This window comes from Pristiophorus japonicus, unplaced genomic scaffold (genome assembly GCF_044704955.1).
Source record: "Pristiophorus japonicus isolate sPriJap1 unplaced genomic scaffold, sPriJap1.hap1 HAP1_SCAFFOLD_223, whole genome shotgun sequence".
NCBI lineage: Eukaryota > Metazoa > Chordata > Chondrichthyes > Pristiophoridae > Pristiophorus > Pristiophorus japonicus.
The window spans coordinates 31901-55000 of NW_027251940.1; the positions used below are offsets into that span (position 1 = coordinate 31901).

At 58.2% G+C, this 23100-nt stretch overlaps 1 protein-coding gene across 1 annotated transcript in view; it reads right to left on the minus strand.

Annotated features, from left to right (window-relative positions):
* Positions 1-23100, minus strand: part of LOC139245569 (membrane-associated phosphatidylinositol transfer protein 1-like) — a gene marked incomplete at its 3' end in the record, with an annotated part of 84495 nt that overhangs the window by 19918 nt on the left and 41477 nt on the right. The window contains exons 6-8 of the mRNA XM_070871183.1: positions 22708-23001; positions 16745-16840; positions 14771-14878 (exon numbers count right to left, since the gene is read on the minus strand). Coding sequence (XP_070727284.1) covers positions 14771-14878; positions 16745-16840; positions 22708-23001 — 498 coding nt within the window. The remainder of the gene's footprint in view (positions 1-14770; positions 14879-16744; positions 16841-22707; positions 23002-23100) is intronic.

Here is a 23100-nt window from a genome sequence, read left to right on the forward strand (position 1 = left end):
CTCACACGCACACACACTCCCGCTCTCACACACACACACATTCCCGCGCTCACACGCACACGCACACAGACACTCCGGCTCACACACACACACGCGCACACACACACACACTCCCGCTCACACACACACACCCGCTCACACACACACACACACACACTCCGGCACACACACACACACACACACACACACACACACACACCCGCTCACACACACACACACACACACACACTCCCGCTCACACACACACCCGCTCACAAACACACACTCCCGCTCACACCCACACACACACACTCTCGCTCACACACACACACACACACACACACACCCGCTCTCACACACACACACACACACTCCCGCTCACACACACACACACACTCCCGCACACACACACACTCCCGCTCTCACACACACACACACACACTCCCGCACTCACACACACACACACACACTCCCGCTCTCACACACACACTCCCGCTCACAGACACACACACACTCCCGCTCTCACACATACACACTCCCGCTCACACCCACACACACACACTCCCGCTCTCACACACACACACTCCCGCTCACACCCACACACACACACTCCCGCACACACACACACACACACACACCCGCTCTCTCACACACACACACACACACACACACACTCCCGCTCCCGCTCACACACACACACAACTCCCCCGCTCTCTCACACACTCCCGCTCACACACACTCCCGCTCACACGCACGCACTCCCGCGCTCACACGCACACACTCCCGCGCTCACACGCACACACTCTCGCGCTCACACGCACACACTCCCGCGCTCACACGCACACACTCCCGCGCTCACACGCACACACTCCCGCTCTCACACACACACACACACTCCCGCTCTCACACACACACTCCCGCTCTCACACGCACACACTCTCGCGCTCACACGCACACACTCCCGCTCTCACACGCACACACTCCCGCTCTCACACGCACACACTCCCGCTCTCACACACACACACTCCCGCTCATACACACACACACACTCCCGCTCTCACACACACACACTCCCGCTCACACCCACACACACACACTCCCGCACACACACACACACACTCCCGCTCACACACACACACACACTCCCGCTCTCACACACACACTCCCGCTCTCACACACACACACTCCCGCTCACACCCACACACACACACTCCCGCTCTCACCCACACACACACACTCCCGCACACACACACACACTCCCGCTCACACCCACACACACACACTCCCGCTCTCACACACACACACACACCCGCTCTCACACACACACACACACCCGCTCTCTCACACACACACACACACCCGCTCTCTCACACACACACACACACCCGCTCTCTCACACACACACACACACCCGCTCTCTCACACACACACACACACCCGCTCTCTCACACACACACACACACCCGCTCTCTCACACACACACACACACCCGCTCTCTCACACACACACACACACCCGCTCTCTCACACACACACACACACCCGCTCTCTCACACACACACACACACCCGCTCTCTCACACACACACACACACCCGCTCTCTCACACACACACACACACCCGCTCTCTCACACACACACACACACACACACACACTCCCGCTCACACACACACACAAACTCCCCTGCTCTCACACACACTCCCGCTCACACACACTCCCGCTCACACACACACACTCCCGCTCACACACACACACTCCCGCTCACACACACACACTCCCGCTCACACACACACACTCCCGCTCACACACACACACTCCCGCTCACACACACACACTCCCGCTCACACACACACACTCCCGCTCACACACACTCCCGCTCACACACACACACACCCGCTCTCTCACACACACACACACACACACACACACTCCCGCTCTCACACACACACACTCCCGCTCTCTCACGCACACACACACCGCTCTCACACACGCACACACTCCCGCTCTCACACACACACACACTCCCGCTCTCACACACACACACTCCCGCTCTCACACACACACACTCCCGCTCTCACACACACACACTCCCGCTCTCACACACACACACTCCCGCTCTCACACACACACACTCCCGCTCTCACACACACACACTCCCGCTCTCACACACACACACTCCCGCTCTCACACACACACACTCCCGCTCTCTCACGCACACACTCCCGCTCTCTCACGCACACACTCCCGCTCTCACACGCACACACTCCCGCTCTCACACACACACACTCCCGCTCTCACACACACACACTCCCGCTCTCACACACACACACTCCCGCTCTCACACACACACACACACTCCCGCTCACACACACACACACTCCCGCTCTCACACACACACTCCCGCTCTCACACACACACACTCCCGCTCTCACACACACACACTCCCGCTCTCACACACACACACTCCCGCTCTCACACACACACTCCCGCTCTCACACACACACACTCCCGCTCATACACACACACACTCCCGCTCTCACACACACACACTCCCGCTCTCACACACACACACTCCCGCTCTCACACACACACACACACTCCCGCTCTCACACGCACACACTCCCGCGCTCACACACAAACACACTCCCACTCTCACACACACACACTCCTGCGCTCACACGCACACAAACTCCCGCTCTCACACACACACACACTCCCGCTATCACACACACACACTCCCGCTCTCACACGCACACACTCCCGCTCTCACACACACACACACTCCCGCTATCACACACACACACTCCCGCTCTCACACGCACACACTCCCGCGCTCACACACACACACTCCCGCTCTCACACACACACACTCCCGCTCTCACACACACACACTCCCGCTCTCACACACACACACTCCCGCTCTCACACACACACACTCCCGCTCTCACACACACACACTCCCGCTCTCTCACACACACACACACACACACACACACACTCCCGCTCACACACACACACAAACTCCCCTGCTCTCACACACACTCCCGCTCACACACACTCCCGCTCACACACACACACTCCCGCTCACACACACACACTCCCGCTCACACACACTCCCGCTCACACACACACACACCCGCTCTCTCACACACACACACACACCCGCTCTCTCACACACACACACACACACACACACACTCCCGCTCTCACACACACACACTCCCGCTCTCTCACGCACACACACACCGCTCTCACACACGCACACACTCCCGCTCTCACACACACACACACTCCCGCTCTCACACACACACACTCCCGCTCTCACACGCACACACTCCCGCTCTCACACGCACACACTCCCGCTCTCACACGCACACACTCCCGCTCTCACACGCACACACTCCCGCTCTCACACGCACACACTCCCGCTCTCACACGCACACACTCCCGCTCTCACACGCACACACTCCCGCTCTCACACGCACACACTCCCGCTCTCACACGCACACACTCCCGCTCTCACACGCACACACTCCCGCTCTCACACGCACACACTCCCGCTCTCTCACGCACACACTCCCGCTCTCACACGCACACTCTCCCGCTCTCACACGCACACACTCCCGCTCTCACACACACACACTCCCGCTCTCACACACACACACTCCCGCTCTCACACACACACACTCCCGCTCTCACACACACACACTCCCGCTCTCACACACACACACTCCCGCTCTCACACACACACACTCCCGCTCTCACACACACACACTCCCGCTCTCACACACACACACTCCCGCTCTCACACACACACACTCCCGCTCTCACACACACACACTCCCGCTCTCACACACACACACTCCCGCTCTCACACACACACACTCCCGCTCTCACACACACACACTCCCGCTCTCACACACACACACTCCCGCTCTCACACACACACACTCCCGCTCTCACACACACACACACACTCCCGCTCTCACACGCACACACTCCCGCGCTCACACACAAACACACTCCCACTCTCACACACACACACTCCTGCGCTCACACGCACACAAACTCCCGCTCTCACACACACACACACTCCCGCTATCACACACACACACTCCCGCTATCACACACACACACTCCCGCTCTCACACGCACACACTCCCGCGCTCACACACACACACACACTCCCGCTCTCACACGCACACACTCCCGCGCTCACACACAAACACACTCCCGCTCACACACAAACACACTCCCGCGCTCACACGCACACAAACTCCCGCTCTCACACACACACACACTCCCGCTCTCACACACACACACTCCCGCTATCACACAAACACACTCCCGCTATCACACACACACACTCCCGCTATCACACAAACACACTCCCGCTATCACACAAACACACTCCCGCTATCACACACACACACTCCCGCTATCACACAAACACACTCCCGCTATCACACAAACACACTCCCGCTATCACACACACACACTCCCGCTATCACACAAACACACTCCCGCTATCACACAAACACACTCCCGCTATCACACAAACACACTCCCGCTATCACACACACACACTCCCGCTCTCACACACACACAATCCCGCTCTCACACACACACAATCCCGCTCTCACACACACACACACTCCCGCTTCACACACACACACTCCCGCTCTCACACACACACACTCCCACTCTCACACACACACACTCCCGCTCTCACACACTCCCGCTCTCACACACACACACTCCCGCTCTCACACACACACACACTCCCGCTCTCACACACACACACACACTCCCGCTCTCACACACACACACTCCCGCTCTCACACACACACACTCCCGCTCTCACACACACACACTCCCGCTCTCACACACACACACTCCCGCTCTCACACACACACACTCCCGCTCTCACACACACACACTCCCGCTCTCACACACACACACTCCCGCTCTCACACACACACACTCCCGCTCTCACACACGCACACACTCCCGCTCTCACACACACACACACTCCCGCTCTCACACACACACACTCCCGCTCTCACACACAAACACACTCCCGCTCTCACACACACACACTCCCGCTCTCACACACACACACTCCCGCTCTCACACACACACACACTCCCGCTCTCACACACAAACACACTCCCGCTCTCACACACAAACACACTCCCGCTCTCACACACACACACACTCCCGCTCTCACACACACACACACTCCCGCTCTCACACACACACACTCCCGCTCTCACACACAAACACACTCCCGCTCTCACACACACACACACTCCCGCTCTCACACACACACACTCCCGCTCTCACACACAAACACACTCCCGCTCTCACACGCACACACTCCTGCGCTCACACGCACACAAACTCCCGCTCTCACACACACACACACTCCCGCTCTCACACACACACACACTCCCGCTATCACACACACACACACTCCCGCTCTCACACACGCACAAACTCCCGCTCTCACACACACACACTCCCGCTATCACACACACACACACTCCCGCTCACACACACACACACTCCCGCTCTCACACACACACACACTCCCGCTCACACACACACACACTCCCGCTCTCACACACACACACACTCCCGCTCTCACACACACACACACTCCCGTGCTCACACACACACAAACTCCCGCTCTCACACACACACACACTCCCGCTCTCACACACACACACACTCCCGCTCTCACACACACACACACTCCCGCTCTCACACACACACACACTCCCGCTCTCACACACACACACTCACGCTCACACACACACACACTCACGCTCACACACACACACACACACGCACACACACACACACTCCCGCGCTCACACACACACAATCCCGCTCTCACACACACACAATCCCGCTCTCACACACACACTCCCGCTCTCACACACACACTCCCGCTCTCACACACACACTCCCGCTCTCACACACACACTCCCGCTCTCACACACACACTCCCGCTCTCACACACACACTCCCGCTCTCACACACACACTCCCGCTCTCACACACACACTCCCGCTCTCACACACACACTCCCGCTCTCACACACACACACACTCCCGCGCTCACACACACACAATCCCGCTCTCACACACACACTCCCGCTCTCACACACACACTCCCGCTCTCACACACACACTCCCGCTCTCACACACACACACACTCCCGCGCTCACACACACACACTCCCGCTCTCACACACACACTCCCGCTCTCACACACACACACACTCCCGCGCTCACACACACACAATCCCGCTCTCACACACACACAATCCCGCGCTCACACACACACAATCCCGCTCTCACACACACACACTCCCGCTCACACACACACACACACACACACACAATCCCGCTCTCACACACACACACACACACTCCCGCGCTCACACACACACAATCCCGCTCTCACACACACACAATCCCGCTCTCACACACACACAATCCCGCTCACACACACACACACACACACTCCCGCTCACACACACACACACTCCCGCTCTCACACACACACTCCCGCTCTCACACACACACACACTCCCGCGCTCACACACACACATTCCCGCTCTCACACACACACACTCCCGCTCTCACACACACACACACTCCCGCTCTCACACACACACACACTCCCGCTCTCACACACACACACACTCCCGCTCTCACACACACACACACTCCCGCTCTCACACACACACACACTCCCGCGCTCACACACACACACACTCCCGCGCTCACACACACACACTCCCGCTCTCACACACACACACTCCCGCTCTCACACACACACACATTCCCGCTCTCACACACACACACTCCCGCTCTCACACACACACTCTCCCGCTCACATACACACACACTCCCGCTCTCACACACACATACACTCCTGCTCTCACACACACACACTCCTGCTCTCACACACACACACACTCCTGCTCTCACACACACACACACACTCCTGCTCTCACACAAACACACTCCCGCTCTCACACACACACACTCCCGCTCTCACACACACACACACTCCTGCTCTCACACACACACACTCCCGCTCACACACACACACACACTCCCGCTCTCACACACACACACTCCCGCTCTCACACACACACACTCCCGCTCTCACACGCACACACTCCCGCGCTCACACACAAACACACTCCCGCTCTCACACACACACACTCCCGCTCTCACACACACACACACTCCCGCTCTCACACACACACGCTCACACACACACACACACACACTCCCGCTCTCACACACACTCCCGCTCTCACACACAAACACACTCCCGCTCTCACACACACACACTCCCGCTCTCACACACACACACTCCCGCTCTCACACACACACACTCCCGCTCTCACACACACACACTCCCGCGCTCACACGCACACACACTCCCGCTCTCACACACACACACATTCCCGCGCTCACACGCACACGCACACAGACACTCCGGCTCACACACACACACGCGCACACACACACACACTCCCGCTCACACACACACACCCGCTCACACACACACACACACACACACTCCGGCACACACACCCGCTCACACACACACACACACACACACTCCCGCTCACACACACACCCGCTCACAAACACACACTCCCGCTCACACCCACACACACACACTCTCGCTCACACACACACACACACACACACACACCCGCTCTCACACACACACACACACACACTCCCGCTCACACACACACACCCGCTCACACACACACACACACTCCCGCACACACACACACTCCCGCACACACACACACTCCCGCTCTCACACACACACACACACACTCCCGCTCTCACACACACACACACACACTCCCGCTCTCACACACACACTCCCGCTCACACACACACACACACTCCCGCACACACACACACTCCCGCTCTCACACACACACACACACACACCCGCTCTCTCACACACACACACACACACACACACACTCCCGCTCCCGCTCACACACACACACAACTCCCCCGCTCTCTCACACACTCCCGCTCACACACACTCCCGCTCACACGCACGCACTCCCGCGCTCACACGCACACACTCCCGCGCTCACACGCACACACTCCCGCGCTCACACGCACACACTCCCGCGCTCACACGCACACACTCCCGCGCTCACACGCACACACTCCCGCGCTCACACGCACACACTCCCGCTCTCACACACACACACTCCCGCTCTCACACACACACACACACTCCCGCTCTCACACACACACTCCCGCTCTCACACGCACACACTCTCGCGCTCACACGCACACACTCCCGCTCTCACACGCACACACTCCCGCTCTCACACGCACACACTCCCGCTCTCACACACACACACTCCCGCTCATACACACACACACACTCCCGCTCTCACACACACACACTCCCGCTCACACCCACACACACACACTCCCGCACACACACACACACTCCCGCTCACACACACACACACACTCCCGCTCTCACACACACACTCCCGCTCTCACACACACACTCCCGCTCTCACACACACACACTCCCGCTCACACCCACACACACACACTCCCGCACACACGCACACACTCCCGCTCTCACCCACACACACACACTCCCGCACACACACACACACTCCCGCTCACACCCACACACACACACTCCCACACACACACACACACTCCCGCTCTCACACACACACACACACCCGCTCTCTCACACACACACACACACCCGTTCTCTCACACACACACACACACCCGCTCTCTCACACACACACACACACCCGCTCTCTCACACACACACACACACCCGCTCTCTCACACACACACACACACCCGCTCTCTCACACACACACACACACCCGCTCTCTCACACACACACACACACCCGCTCTCTCACACACACACACACACCCGCTCTCTCACACACACACACACACCCGCTCTCTCACACACACACACACACCCGCTCTCTCACACACACACACACACCCGCTCTCTCACACACACACACCCGCTCTCTCACACACACACACCCGCTCTCTCACACACACACACCCGCTCTCTCACACACACACACCCGCTCTCTCACACACTCCCGCTCACACACACACACAAACTCCCCTGCTCTCACACACACTCCCGCTCACACACACTCCCGCTCACACACACACACTCCCGCTCACACACACTCCCGCTCACACACACACACACCCGCTCTCTCACACACACACACACACCCGCTCTCTCACACACACACACACACACACTCCCGCTCTCACACACACACACTCCCGCTCTCTCACGCACACACACACCGCTCTCACACACGCACACACTCCCGCTCTCACACACACACACACTCCCGCTCTCACACACACACACTCCCGCTCTCACACACACACACTCCCGCTCTCACACACACACACTCCCGCTCTCACACACACACACTCCCGCTCTCACACACACACACTCCCGCTCTCACACACACACACTCCCGCTCTCACACACACACTCCCGCTCTCTCACGCACACACTCCCGCTCTCTCACGCACACACTCCTGCTCTCACACGCACACTCTCCCGCTCTCACACACACACACTCCCGCTCTCACACACACACACTCCCGCTCTCACACACACACACTCCCGCTCTCACACACACACACTCCCGCTCTCACACACACACACTCCCGCTCTCACACACACACACTCCCGCTCTCACACACACACACTCCCGCTCTCACACACACACACTCCCGCTCATACACACACACACTCCCGCTCTCACACACACACACTCCCGCTCTCACACACACACACTCCCGCTCTCACACACACACACACACTCCCGCTCTCACACGCACACACTCCCGCGCTCACACACAAACACACTCCCACTCTCACACACACACACTCCTGCGCTCACACGCACACAAACTCCCGCTCTCACACACACACACACTCCCGCTATCACACACACACACTCCCGCTCTCACACGCACACACTCCCGCTCTCACACACACACACACTCCCGCTATCACACACACACACTCCCGCTCTCACACGCACACACTCCCGCGCTCACACACACACACTCCCGCTCTCACACACACACACTCCCGCTCTCACACACACACACTCCCGCTCTCTCACACACACACACACACACACACACACTCCCGCTCACACACACACACAAACTCCCCTGCTCTCACACACACTCCCGCTCACACACACTCCCGCTCACACACACACACTCCCGCTCACACACACTGCCGCTCACACACACACACACCCGCTCTCTCACACACACACACACACCCGCTCTCTCACACACACACACACACACACACACACTCCCGCTCTCACACACACACACTCCCGCTCTCTCACGCACACACACACCGCTCTCACACACGCACACACTCCCGCTCTCACACACACACACACTCCCGCTCTCACACACACACACTCCCGCTCTCACACACACACACTCCCGCTCTCACACACACACACTCCCGCTCTCACACACACACACTCCCGCTCTCACACACACACACTCCCGCTCTCACACACACACACTCCCGCTCTCACACACACACACTCCCGCTCTCACACGCACACACTCCCGCTCTCACACGCACACACTCCCGCTCTCACACGCACACACTCCCGCTATCACACACACACACTCCCGCTCTCACACACACACACTCCCGCTCTCACACACACACAATCCCGCTCTCACACACACACACACTCCCGCTTCACACACACACACTCCCGCTCTCACACACACACACTCCCACTCTCACACACACACACTCCCGCTCTCACACACACACACTCCCGCTCTCACACACACACACACTCCCGCTCTCACACACACACACTCCCGCTCTCACACACACACACACTCCCGCTCTCACACACACACACTCCCGCTCTCACACACAAACACACTCCCGCTCTCACACACACACACTCCCGCTCTCACACACACACACTCCCGCTCTCACACACACACACACTCCCGCTCTCACACACAAACACACTCCCGCTCTCACACACAAACACACTCCCGCTCTCACACACACACACACTCCCGCTCTCACACACACACACACTCCCGCTCTCACACACACACACACTCCCGCTCTCACACACACACACACTCCCGCTCTCACACACAAACACACTCCCGCTCTCACACACACACACACTCCCGCTCTCACACACAAACACACTCCCGCTCTCACACACACACACTCCCGCTCACACACACGCACACACTCCCGCTCACACACACGCACACACTCCTGCGCTCACACGCACACAAACTCCCGCTCTCACACACACACACACTCCCGCTCTCACACACACACACACTCCCGCTCTCACACACACACACACTCCCGCTCTCACACACACACACACTCCCGCTCTCACACACACACACACTCCCGCTCTCACACACACACTCACGCTCACACACACACACACTCACGCTCACACACACACACACACACACACAATCCCGCTCTCACACACACACACACACTCCCGCGCTCACACACACACAATCCCGCTCTCACACACACACAATCCCGCTCTCACACACACACAATCCCGCTCTCACACACACACTCCCGCTCTCACACACACACTCCCGCTCTCACACACACACTCCCGCTCTCACACACACACTCCCGCTCTCACACACACACTCCCGCTCTCACACACACACTCCCGCTCTCACACACACACTCCCGCTCTCACACACACACACACTCCCGCGCTCACACACACACAATCCCGCTCTCACACACACACTCCCGCTCTCACACACACACTCCCGCTCTCACACACACACACACTCCCGCGCTCACACACACACACTCCCGCTCTCACACACACACTCCCGCTCTCACACACACACTCCCGCTCTCACACACACACACACTCCCGCGCTCACACACACACAATCCCGCTCTCACACACACACAATCCCGCGCTCACACACACACAATCCCGCTCTCACACACACACACTCCCGCTCACACACACACACACACACACACACAATCCCGCTCTCACACACACACACACACACTCCCGCGCTCACACACACACAATCCCGCTCTCACACACACACAATCCCGCTCTCACACACACACAATCCCGCTCTCACACACACGCTCCCGCTCACACACACACACACACACACACACTCCCGCTCACACACACACACACTCCCGCTCTCACACACACACTCCCGCTCTCACACACACACACACTCCCGCGCTCACACACACACATTCCCGCTCTCACACACACACACTCCCGCTCTCACACACACACACACTCCCGCTCTCACACACACACACACTCCCGCTCTCACACACACACACACTCCCGCTCTCACACACACACACACTCCCGCGCTCACACACACACACTCCCGCTCTCACACACACACACTCCCGCTCTCACACACACACACATTCCCGCTCTCACACACACACACTCCCGCTCTCACACACACACTCTCCCGCTCACATACACACACACTCCCGCTCTCACACACACATACACTCCTGCTCTCACACACACACACTCCTGCTCTCACACACACACACACTCCTGCTCTCACACACACACACACACTCCTGCTCTCACACAAACACACTCCCGCTCTCACACACACACACTCCCGCTCTCACACACACACACACTCCTGCTCTCACACACACACACTCCCGCTCTCACACACACACACTCCCGCTCACACGCACACACACTCCTGCTCTCACACACACACACACCGCTCTCACACACACACACACTCCCGCTCTCACAGACACACACACTTCCGCTCTCACACACACACACACTCCCGCTCTCACACACATACACACTCCCGCTCTCACACACACACACACACTCCCGCTCACACACACACACACTCCTGCTCTCACACACACACACAATCCCGCTCTCACACACACACTCCCGCTCACACACACACACACTCCCGCGCTCACACACACACAATCCCGCTCTCACACACACACACACACTCCCGCTCTCACACACACACACTCCCGCTCACACACACACAATCCCGCTCTCACACACACACACACACACTCCCGCTCTCACACACACACACACACTGCCGCTCTCACACACACACACACTCCCGCTCACACACACACACACTCCCTCTCACACACACACACTCCCGCTCACACACACACACACTCTCGCTCACACACACACAAACTCCCGCGCTCACACACACACAATCCCGCTCTCACACACACACACACACACTCCCGCACACACACACACACACACACACTCCCGCTCTCTCTCACACACACACACACACACACTCCCGCTCTCACACACACACACACACACACTCCCGCTCACACACACACACACACACTCCCGATGCTAAGAGGCTGCAGGGTGACTTGGATAAGTTAAGTGAGTGGGCAAATTCATGGCAGATGGCTTACCCCTTATCCTTAGACTGTGACCCCTGGTTCTGGACTTCCCCAACATCGGGAACATTCTTCCTGCATCTAACCTGTCCCGTCCCGTCAGAATTTTATATGTTTCTATGAGATCCCCTCTCATCCTTCTAAACTCCAGTGAATATAAGCCTAGTTGATCCAGTCTTTCTTCATATGTCAGTCCTGCCATCCCGGGAATCAGTCTGGTGAACCTTCACTGCACTCCCTCAATAGCAAGAATGTCCTTCCTCAGATTAGGAGACCAAAACTGAACACAATATTCCAGGTGAGGCCTCACCAAGGCCCTGTACAACTGCAGTAAGACCTCCCTGCTCCTATACTCAAATCCCCTCGCTATGAAGGCCAACATATCATTTGCCTTCTTCACCGCCTGCTGTACCTGCATGTCAACTTTCAATGACTAATGTACCATGACACCCAGGTCTCGTTGCACCTCCCCTTTTCCTAATCTGCCGTCATTCAGATAATATTCTGCCTTCGTGTTTTTGCCACCAAAGTGGATAACCTCACATTTATCCACATTATACTGCATCTGCCATGCATTTGCCCACTCACCGAACCTGTCCAAGTCACCCTGCAGCCTCTTAGCATCCTCCTCACATAGGTCTTGTCTTAGCCACAACTGGAAACATCATCTGTATGTCTACCCTATCGAACATAAGAACATATGAAATAGGAGCAGGAGTAGGCCATTCGGCCCCTCGAGCCTGCTCCGCCATTTAATACGATCATGGCTGATCCGATCATGGACACAGCTCCACTTCCCTGCCCCACCCTTATTCCCTTATCGGTTAAGGAACTGTCTATCTCTGTCTTAAATTTATTCAATGTCCCGGCTTCCACAGCTCTCTGAGGCAGCAAATTCCACAGATTTACAACCCTCTGAGAGAAGAAATTCCTCGACACCTCAGGGGGAGGGGGAACGGGGGGTCAGAGGTGAGTTATGACGCACCCCCTGTCCGATCAGCTCTTCCAGTGGCTGAGAGGGATGGTGGGGGAGGGGGAACGGGGGGTCAGAGGTGAGTTATGACGCTCCCCCTGTCCGATCAGCTCTTCCAGTGGCTGAGAGGGATGGTGGGGGAGGGGGAACGGGGGGGGGGGGGGCGGGGTCAGAGGTGAGTTATGATGCACCCCCTGACGGATCAGCTCTCCCGCCACAATGGTCCTGGGTGCGTACCTTGGCGATCCTCACCCTCTCCCACCGAGCCAGCCTTGTCGATGAAATCGTTCGAACTCCACTTGGTAATCTCCTTCGCGAATACTTCATCGCTGTCGGAGAGATCCTCTGTGAGAGAGGCAGATAGAGAGAGAGAGGGAGAGAGGGATAGAGACAGAGAGAGGCAGCGAGAGAGAGAGAGAGGGAGAGAGGGAGAGAGGGAGAGAGGGAGCGACGGAGAGGGAGACGGAGAGGGAGACGGAGAGGGAGACGGAGAGGGAGACGGAGAGGGAGACGGAGAGGGAGACGGAGAGGGAGACGGAGAGGGAGACGGAGAGGGAGACGGAGAGGGAGACGGAGAGGGAGACGGAGAGGGAGACGGAGAGGGAGACGGAGGGGGAGATGGAGAGAGAGGGAGATAGAGAGAGAGGGAGACAGAGAGAGATATAAAGAGAGAGTCAGGGAGAGAGTCAGAGGGAGAGAGTCAGAGGGAGAGAGAGGGAGACAGAGAGAGGGAGAGAGAGACAGAGAGAGGGAGAGAGAGAGAGCGAGAGGGAGAGAGAGAGAGAGAGAAAGGGAGAGAGACAGAGAGAATGAGACAGAAAGACACAGAGAGAGACGGAGAGAGAGAGAGAGAGATGGAGAGAGAGAGAGATGGAGAGAGAGAGAGACGGAGAGGGAGAGAGAGACAGAGAGAGAGACAGAGAGGGAGAGAGAGACAGAGAGGGAGAGAGAGATGGAGAGAGAGAGAGACGGAGAGAGAGAGAGAGAGATGGAGAGGGAGAGAGAGACAGAGAGGGAGAGAGAGACAGAGAGGGAGAGAGAGACGGAAAGAGAGGGAGACGGAGAGTGAGAGACAGATACAAAGAGAGAAACAGAGGGAGGGTGAGAGGGAGAGAGAGAGGGAGAGAGAGAGGGAGAGGGAGACAGAGAGAGAGAGAGACAGAGAGAGAGATGAAAACAGAGAGTTAGATACAGCGTAGAGCTCCCTCGACATTACCTTGACAGTGTATCCCGCACTTTATACCCAGTGTCAGCATTGAGTGCTCTCAGGACAGGTACAGCACAGGGTTAGATACAGAGTAAAGCTCCCTCTACACTGTCCCATCAAACACTCCCAGGGCAGGTACAGGGGGTTAGATACAGAGTAAAGCTCCCTCTACACTGTCCCATCACACACTCCCAGGGCAGGTACAGCACGGGGTTAGATACAGAGTAAAGCTCCCTCTACACTGTCCCATCACACACTCCCAGGGCAGGTACAGCACAGGGTTAGATGCAGAGTAAAGCTCCCTCTACACTGTCCCATCAAACACTCCCAGGGCAGGTACAGCACGGGATTAGATACAGAGTAAAGCTCCCTCTACACTGTCCCATCAAACACTCCCAGGGCAGGTACAGCACGGGATTAGATACAGAGTAAAGCTCCCTCTACACTGTCCCATCAAACACTCCCAGGGCAGGTACAGCACGAGGTTAGATACAGAGTAAAGCTCCCTCTACACTGTCCCATCAAACACTCCCAGGGCAGGTACAGGGGGTTAGATACAGAGTAAAGCTCCCTCTACACTGTCCCATCACACACTCCCAGGGCAGGTACAGCACGGGGTTAGATACAGAGTAAAGCTCCCTCTACACTGTCCCATCACACACTCCCAGGGCAGGTACAGCACAGGGTTAGATGCAGAGTAAAGCTCCCTCTACACTGTCCCATCAAACACTCCCAGGGCAGGTACAGCACGGGATTAGATACAGAGTAAAGCTCCCTCTACACTGTCCCATCAAACACTCCCAGGGCAGGTACAGCACGGGATTAGATACAGAGTAAAGCTCCCTCTACACTGTCCCATCAAACACTCCCAGGGCAGGTACAGCACGAGGTTAGATACAGAGTAAAGCTCCCTCTACACTGTCCCATCAAACACTCCCAGGGCAGGTACAGCACGGGATGGTTACAGTGATTGCCCCTGACTGTGGGTGTGACCTTTAACCCACCGTGAGCATCAAAGAATTCTTCCTCTGAACTGTTCTCTGAGTCCCGAGCGATATTCTGCATTCTCCACTCCGACAGGCTTTGCTGGGTCACAGCTCCTGGAAACAGACAAACACGGAACCATCAAATGGGGGGTGGGGAGGAGGGGGGCAGAGCGGGGCAGCGGAGGATCGTTCAAGCTAACATCGCCCCAGGAACCAACACCCCCCAGAAATCCAACCCACATCCCACCCACACTCACCCCTCTCCGAATCACTTCAGATCAACACTAAGACCGCCTGTCATACCTTCAGTACAACTCACAGGCCCTCAAATCCACCACCCAGCTCATGGTCTACAGGGCTGTAGTAATACCCGCCCTCCTGTATGGCTCAGAGATATGGACCATGTACAGTAGACACCTCAAGTCGCTGGAGAAATACCACCAACGATGTCTCCGCAAGATCCTGCCAATCCCCCGGGAGGACAGACGCACCAACGTTAGCGTCCTCGACCAGGCCCAACATCCCCAGCATCGAAGCACTGACCACACTCGACCAGCTCCGCTGGGCAGGGCCACATTGTCCGCATGGCCCCCAGACACGAGACTCCCCAAAGCAAGCGCTCTACTCGGAACTCCTTCACGGGCAAACGAGCCAAAGGTGGGCAGAGGAAACGTTACAAGGGACCACCCTCAAAGCCTCCCTGATAAAGTGCAACATCCCCACCGACACCTGGGAGTCCCTGGGCCAAAGACCAGTCCCGCCCGGAGTGGAGGAAGTGCATCCGGGAGGGCGCTGAGCACCTCGAGTCTCGTCGCCGAGAGCGTGCAGAGACCAAGCGCAGGCAGCGGACGGAGCGTGCGGCAAACCAGTCTCACCCTCCCCTTCCCTCAACGTCTGTCTGTCCCACCCTCCCCTTCCCTCAACGTCTGTCTGTCCCACCGTCCCCTTCCCTCAACGTCTGTCTGTCCCACCCTCCCCTTCCCTCAACGTCTGTCTGTCCCACCCTCCCCTTCCCTCAACGTCTATCTGTCCCACCCTCCCCTTCCCTCAACGTCTATCTGTCCCACCCTCCCCTTCCCTCAATGTCTGTCTGTCCCACCCTCCCCTTCCCTCAACGTCTATCTGTCCCACCCTCCCCTTCCCTCAACGTCTGTCTGTCCCACCCTCCCCTTCCCTCAACGTCTATCTGTCCCACCCTCCCCTTCCCTCAACGTCTATCTGTCCCACCCTCCCCTTCCCTCAACGTCTGTCTGTCCCACCCTCCCCTTCCCTCAACGTCTATCTGTCCCACCTGTGACAGGGACTGTGGTTCCCGTATTGGACTGTTCAGCCACCTAAGGACTGAGTGGAAGCAAGTCTTCCTCGATTCCGAGGGCCTGCCTATGATGATGATGAGAACTCACAAACACACACACAAGTCTTAAGATGGCAGAACACTCCCGAACTGGACATAGTGGACAGCAAGGGTCTATTTCCATTGGTGGAGGGGTCTATTACGAGGGGGCATAGTTTTAAGGTGGTCAGTGGAAGGTTTTGAGGGGGGGGGGGTCTTCTTTACGCAGAGGGTTGTGGGGATCTGGAACTCGCTGCCTGGAAGAGTGGTGGATGCAGAAACCCTCAGCACTTTTAAGAGATGGTTGGATGGGCACTTCACGTTCAGTAACCTGCAGGGTTACGGACCCAGAGCTGGTAATTGGGGATTAGACTGGATGACCTTTTGTTGGACGGAGCAGATACGATGGTAAGTACGGCAGGGAATAGAACACGGCCCGGGTGTGATCTCCTGGACTAGTGTCGATCGCCTGGATGGGTCGGAGAGGAATTTTCCCAGATGTTTTTCTCCCTAAATTGGCCTGGGTTTTTCTCTGGTTTGTGCCTCTCCCAGGAGGTCACAGGGCTCCGGTTGGGGTGGAGTGTAGGATGTTTCAGTGTAAGGGGTGTCGCAGTTGTGTGGGGCGGACTGGTTGGGCTGGGTGCTCTATACCTGTCCACCATTGTTCATGGGTTTATATGTAACCTTCAGGGCTACTGACCAAGGGCCGAGCGGCTCTTTGTCGGCCGGTGTGGACACGATGGGCCGAGATGGCCTCCTTCTGCGCTGTAAATCTCTATGTTTCTAACTCTAGTCAGGTAACCTTTCCCTCTTTACTTGTACACAGCTGTACAGCCCCTGGGAACCGCTGAAAGTTAGCGTTTCGGAACACGAGATCAGTTATCTGAAGAAAATCACCATCACGATAGACAGTCCCTCGGAATCGAGGAAGACTTGCTTCCACTCTTAACATGAGTCCTTCGGTGGCTGAACAGTCCAATACGGGAACCACAGTCCCTGTCACAGGTGGGACAGACAGACGTTGAGGGAAGGGGAGGGTGGGACAGATAGACGTTGAGGGAAGGGGAGGGTGGGACAGACAGACGTTGAGGGAAGGGGAGGGTGGGACAGATAGACGTTGAGGGAAGGGGAGGGTGGGACTGGTTTGCCGCACGCTCCTTCCGCTGCCTGTGCTTGGTCTCTGCACGCTCTCGGCGACGAGACTCGAGGTGCTCAGCGCCCTCCCCGGATGCACTCCCTCCACTTCGGTTAAGCAACGCCTTGATTTCAAAATTCTCATCCTTGTTTACAAATCCCTCCATGGCCCTCGTCCCTCCCTATCTCTGTAATCTCCTCCAGCCCCTACACCCCTCCCTATCTCTGTAACCTCCTCCAGCCCCTACTCCCCTCCCTATCTCTGTAACCTCCTCCAGCCCCTACACCCCTCCCTATCTCTGTAACCTCCTCCAGCCCCTACACCCCTCCCTATCTCTGTAATCTCCTCCAGCCCCTACACTCCTCCCTATCTGTGTAACCTCCTCCAGCCCCTACACCCCTCCCTATCTCTGTAACCTCCTCCAGCCCCTACACCCCTCCCTATCTCTGTAACCCCCTCCAGCCCCTACACCCCTCCCTATCTCTGTAACCTCCTCCAGCCCCTACACCCCTCCCTATCTCTGTAACCTCCTCCAGCCCCTACACCCCTCCCTATCTCTGTAACCTCCTCCAGCCCCTACACCCCTCCCTATCTCTGTAACCTCCTCCAGCCCCTACACCCCTCCCTATCTCTGTAACCTCCTCCAGCCCCTACACCCCTCCCTATCTCTGTAACCCCCTCCAGCCCCTACACTCCTCCCTATCTGTGTAACCTCCTCCAGCCCCTACACCCCTCCCTATCTCTGTAACCTCCTCCAGCCCCTACACCCCTCCCTATCTCTGTAACCTCCTCCAGCCCGTACACCCCTCCCTATCTCTGTAACCTCCTCCAGCCCCTACACCCCTCCCTATCTCTGTAACCTCCTCCAGCCCCTACACCCCTCCCTATCTCTGTAACCCCCTCCAGCCCCTACACCCCTCCCTATCTCTGTAACCTCCTCCAGCCCCTACACCCCTCCCTATCTCTGTAACCTCCTCCAGCCCCTACACCCCTCCCTATCTCTGTAACCTCCTCCTGCCCTACACCCCTCCCTATCTCTGTAACCTCCTCCAGCCCCTACACCCCTCCCTATCTCTGTAACCTCCTCCAGTCCTACACCCCTCCCTATCTGTGTAACCTCCTCCAGCCCCTACACCCCTCGCTATCTCTGTAACCTCCTCCTGCCCTACACCCCTCCCTGTTTCTGTAACCTCCTCCAGCCCTACACCCCTCCCTATCTCTGCACTCCTCTAATTCTGCCCTCCTGACCATCCCTGATTATAATCGCTCCACCATCGGGGGCCGTGCCTTCTGTTGCCTGGGCCCCAAGCTCTGGAACTCCTCCCTAAACCTCTCCGCCTCTCTACCGCTCTTTCTTCCTTCAAGACGCTCCTTAAAGCCTACCTTTTTGACCCAGCTTTTCATCATCAGCCTTACTTGCTACTTATGCGGCTCGGTGTCAAATTTATTTATTTAAATTGCATAATACTCCTGTGAAGGGCCTTGGGCCTAGGGTGTGTCAGCCTTGTCTCACCGGGTAGCACTCTCGCCTCTGAGTCAGAAGGTTGTTGGTTTGAGTCCCACTCCAGGGACTGGAGCAAATAAATCCAGGCTGACACTCCCAGTGCAGTACTGAGGGAGTGCCACACTGTCGGAGGGACAGTACTGAGGGAGTGCCGCACTGTCGGAGGGGCAGTACTGAGGGAGTGCCGCACTGTCGGAGGGGCAGTACTGAGGGAGCCCCGCACTGTCGGAGGGGCAGTACTGAGGGAGCGCCGCACTGTCGGAGGGGCAGTACTGAGGGAGCGCCGCACTGTCGGAGGGGCAGTACTGAGGGAGCGCCTCACTGTCGGAGGGGCAGTACTGAGGGAGCGCCTCACTGTCGGAGGGGCGGTACTGAGGGAGTGCGGCACTTGTCCGAGGGGCTGTACTGAGGGAGTGCCGCACTGTCGGAGGGGCAGTACTGAGGGAGTGCCGCACTGTCGGAGCGGCAGTACTGAGGGAGTGCCACACTGTGGGAGGGGCAGTACTGAGGGAGCACCGCACTGTCGGAGGGGCAGTACTGAGGGAGAGCCGCACTGTCGGAGGGGTAGTACTGAGGGAGCGCCGCACTGTCGGAGCGGCAGTACTGAGGGAGTGCCACACTGTGGGAGGGGTAGTACTGAGGGAGTGCCTCACTGTCGGAGGGGCAGTACTGAGGGAGCGCCTCACTGTCGGAGGGGCAGTACTGAGGGAGCGTCGCACTGTCGGAGGGGCAGTACTGAGGGAGCGCCGCACTGTCGGAGGGGCAGTACTGAGGGAGTGCCGCACTGTCGGAGGGGCAGTACTGAGGGAGAGCCGCACTGTCGGAGGGGCAGTACTGAGGGAGCGCTGCACTGTCGGAGGGGCAGTACTGAGGGAGCGCCGCACTGTCGGAGAGGCAGTACTGAGGGAGCGCCGCACTGTCGGGAGAGGCAGTACTGAGGGAGCGCCGCACTGTTGGAGGGGCAGTACTGAGGGAGTGCCGCACTGTCGGAGGGGCAGTACTGAGGGAGTGCCGCACTGTCGGAGGGGCAGTACTGAGGGAGCGCCGCACTGTCGGAGGGGCAGTACTGAGGGAGCGCCTCACTGTCGGAGGGGCAGTACTGAGGGAGTGCCGCACTGTCGGAGGGGCAGTACTGAGGGAGCCCCGCACTGTCGGAGGGGCAGTACTGAGGGAGTGCCGCACTGTCGGAGGGGCAGTACTGAGGGAGTGCCGCACTGTCGGAGGGGCAGTACTGAGGGAGTGCCGCACTGTCGGAGGGGCAGTACTGAGGGAGTGCCGCACTGTCGGAGGGGCAGTACTGAGGGAGTGCCGCACTGTCGGAGGGGCAGTACTGAGGGAGCGCCGCACTGTCGGAGATGCCATTAAACCAATGTCCCGTCCGCTCTCACAGTTGGCCGTAAAAGTTCCCATGGCACTACTTCAAAGAGCAGGGGAGTTCTCCCTGGTGTCGGGGGGCCAATATTTATCCCACAACCAACATGACAAAAAAAAACAGATTATCTGGGTCATTGTCACATTGCTGTGTGTGGGAGCTTGCTGTGCGCAAATTGGCTCCCACTTTATAACAGTGACTGCACTTTAAAAGTACTTCATTGGCTGTAAAGCTGCTTTGAGACATCCGATGGTAGTGAAAGGCGCTATATGAATGCAAGTCTTTCTTGTCTTCCTTTGGGCCGTTGCACCACATCAAAAGCGCTGTATAAATTCAAGTTGTTGTTGTTCAAAGGGGGGTTGCGGGGTCGTTGGGTGGGGGGTCGGGGGTCGGGTGAGGGTCGAGCGGCTTCAAGGTGGTGTAGGTTCAAGTGTCGCGGGGGGGTCGGAGGTTGCGGGGGGGTCGGGGGACCGCGGGTCGGAGGGTCGCAGGAGGGGTCGGTGGTCGCCGGGGGGGGGGGGGGGGGGTTGGAGGGTCGCGGGGGGGTCGGGGGTCACACGGGGTCGGGGATCGCGGGGGGGGTCGGAGGGTCGGGGGTCACACGGGGTCGGGGGTCGCGGTTCCCGGATGTTCTGACCTGCGTGTTGCGAGGAGTGAGACGATCGCGAGGACAGCGACCATTGTTTGGGGAGTGCGTCCTCGGCCAGCTCCTTCCCGTCGGTGGGGTCGGGCAGCAGCCTGGGGCCCTCGGTCCCCCCGGGGCTCTCTCCGTCCGCCCCCAGCGGCTCCTCGCCGAACCTGCCCATCCGCTGGGCCAGGGTCCGCGCAGTCTCCTCCTCCAGAGCCCGGATCTCCTCCATGCTCAGGTCACACCATTCGTCCTGCCAACACCAGGCCTGGCGATGGGCCCTCAGCATCACCCGGCGAAGCCCTGGGGGGGGGGGGGGGGGCGGGGGCGGGGGCGGGGGGGGGGAGAGAGAGAGAGAGAGGCGTGAGGGGGGGAGAGGGGAGAGAGAAAGGGGTCGCGGGG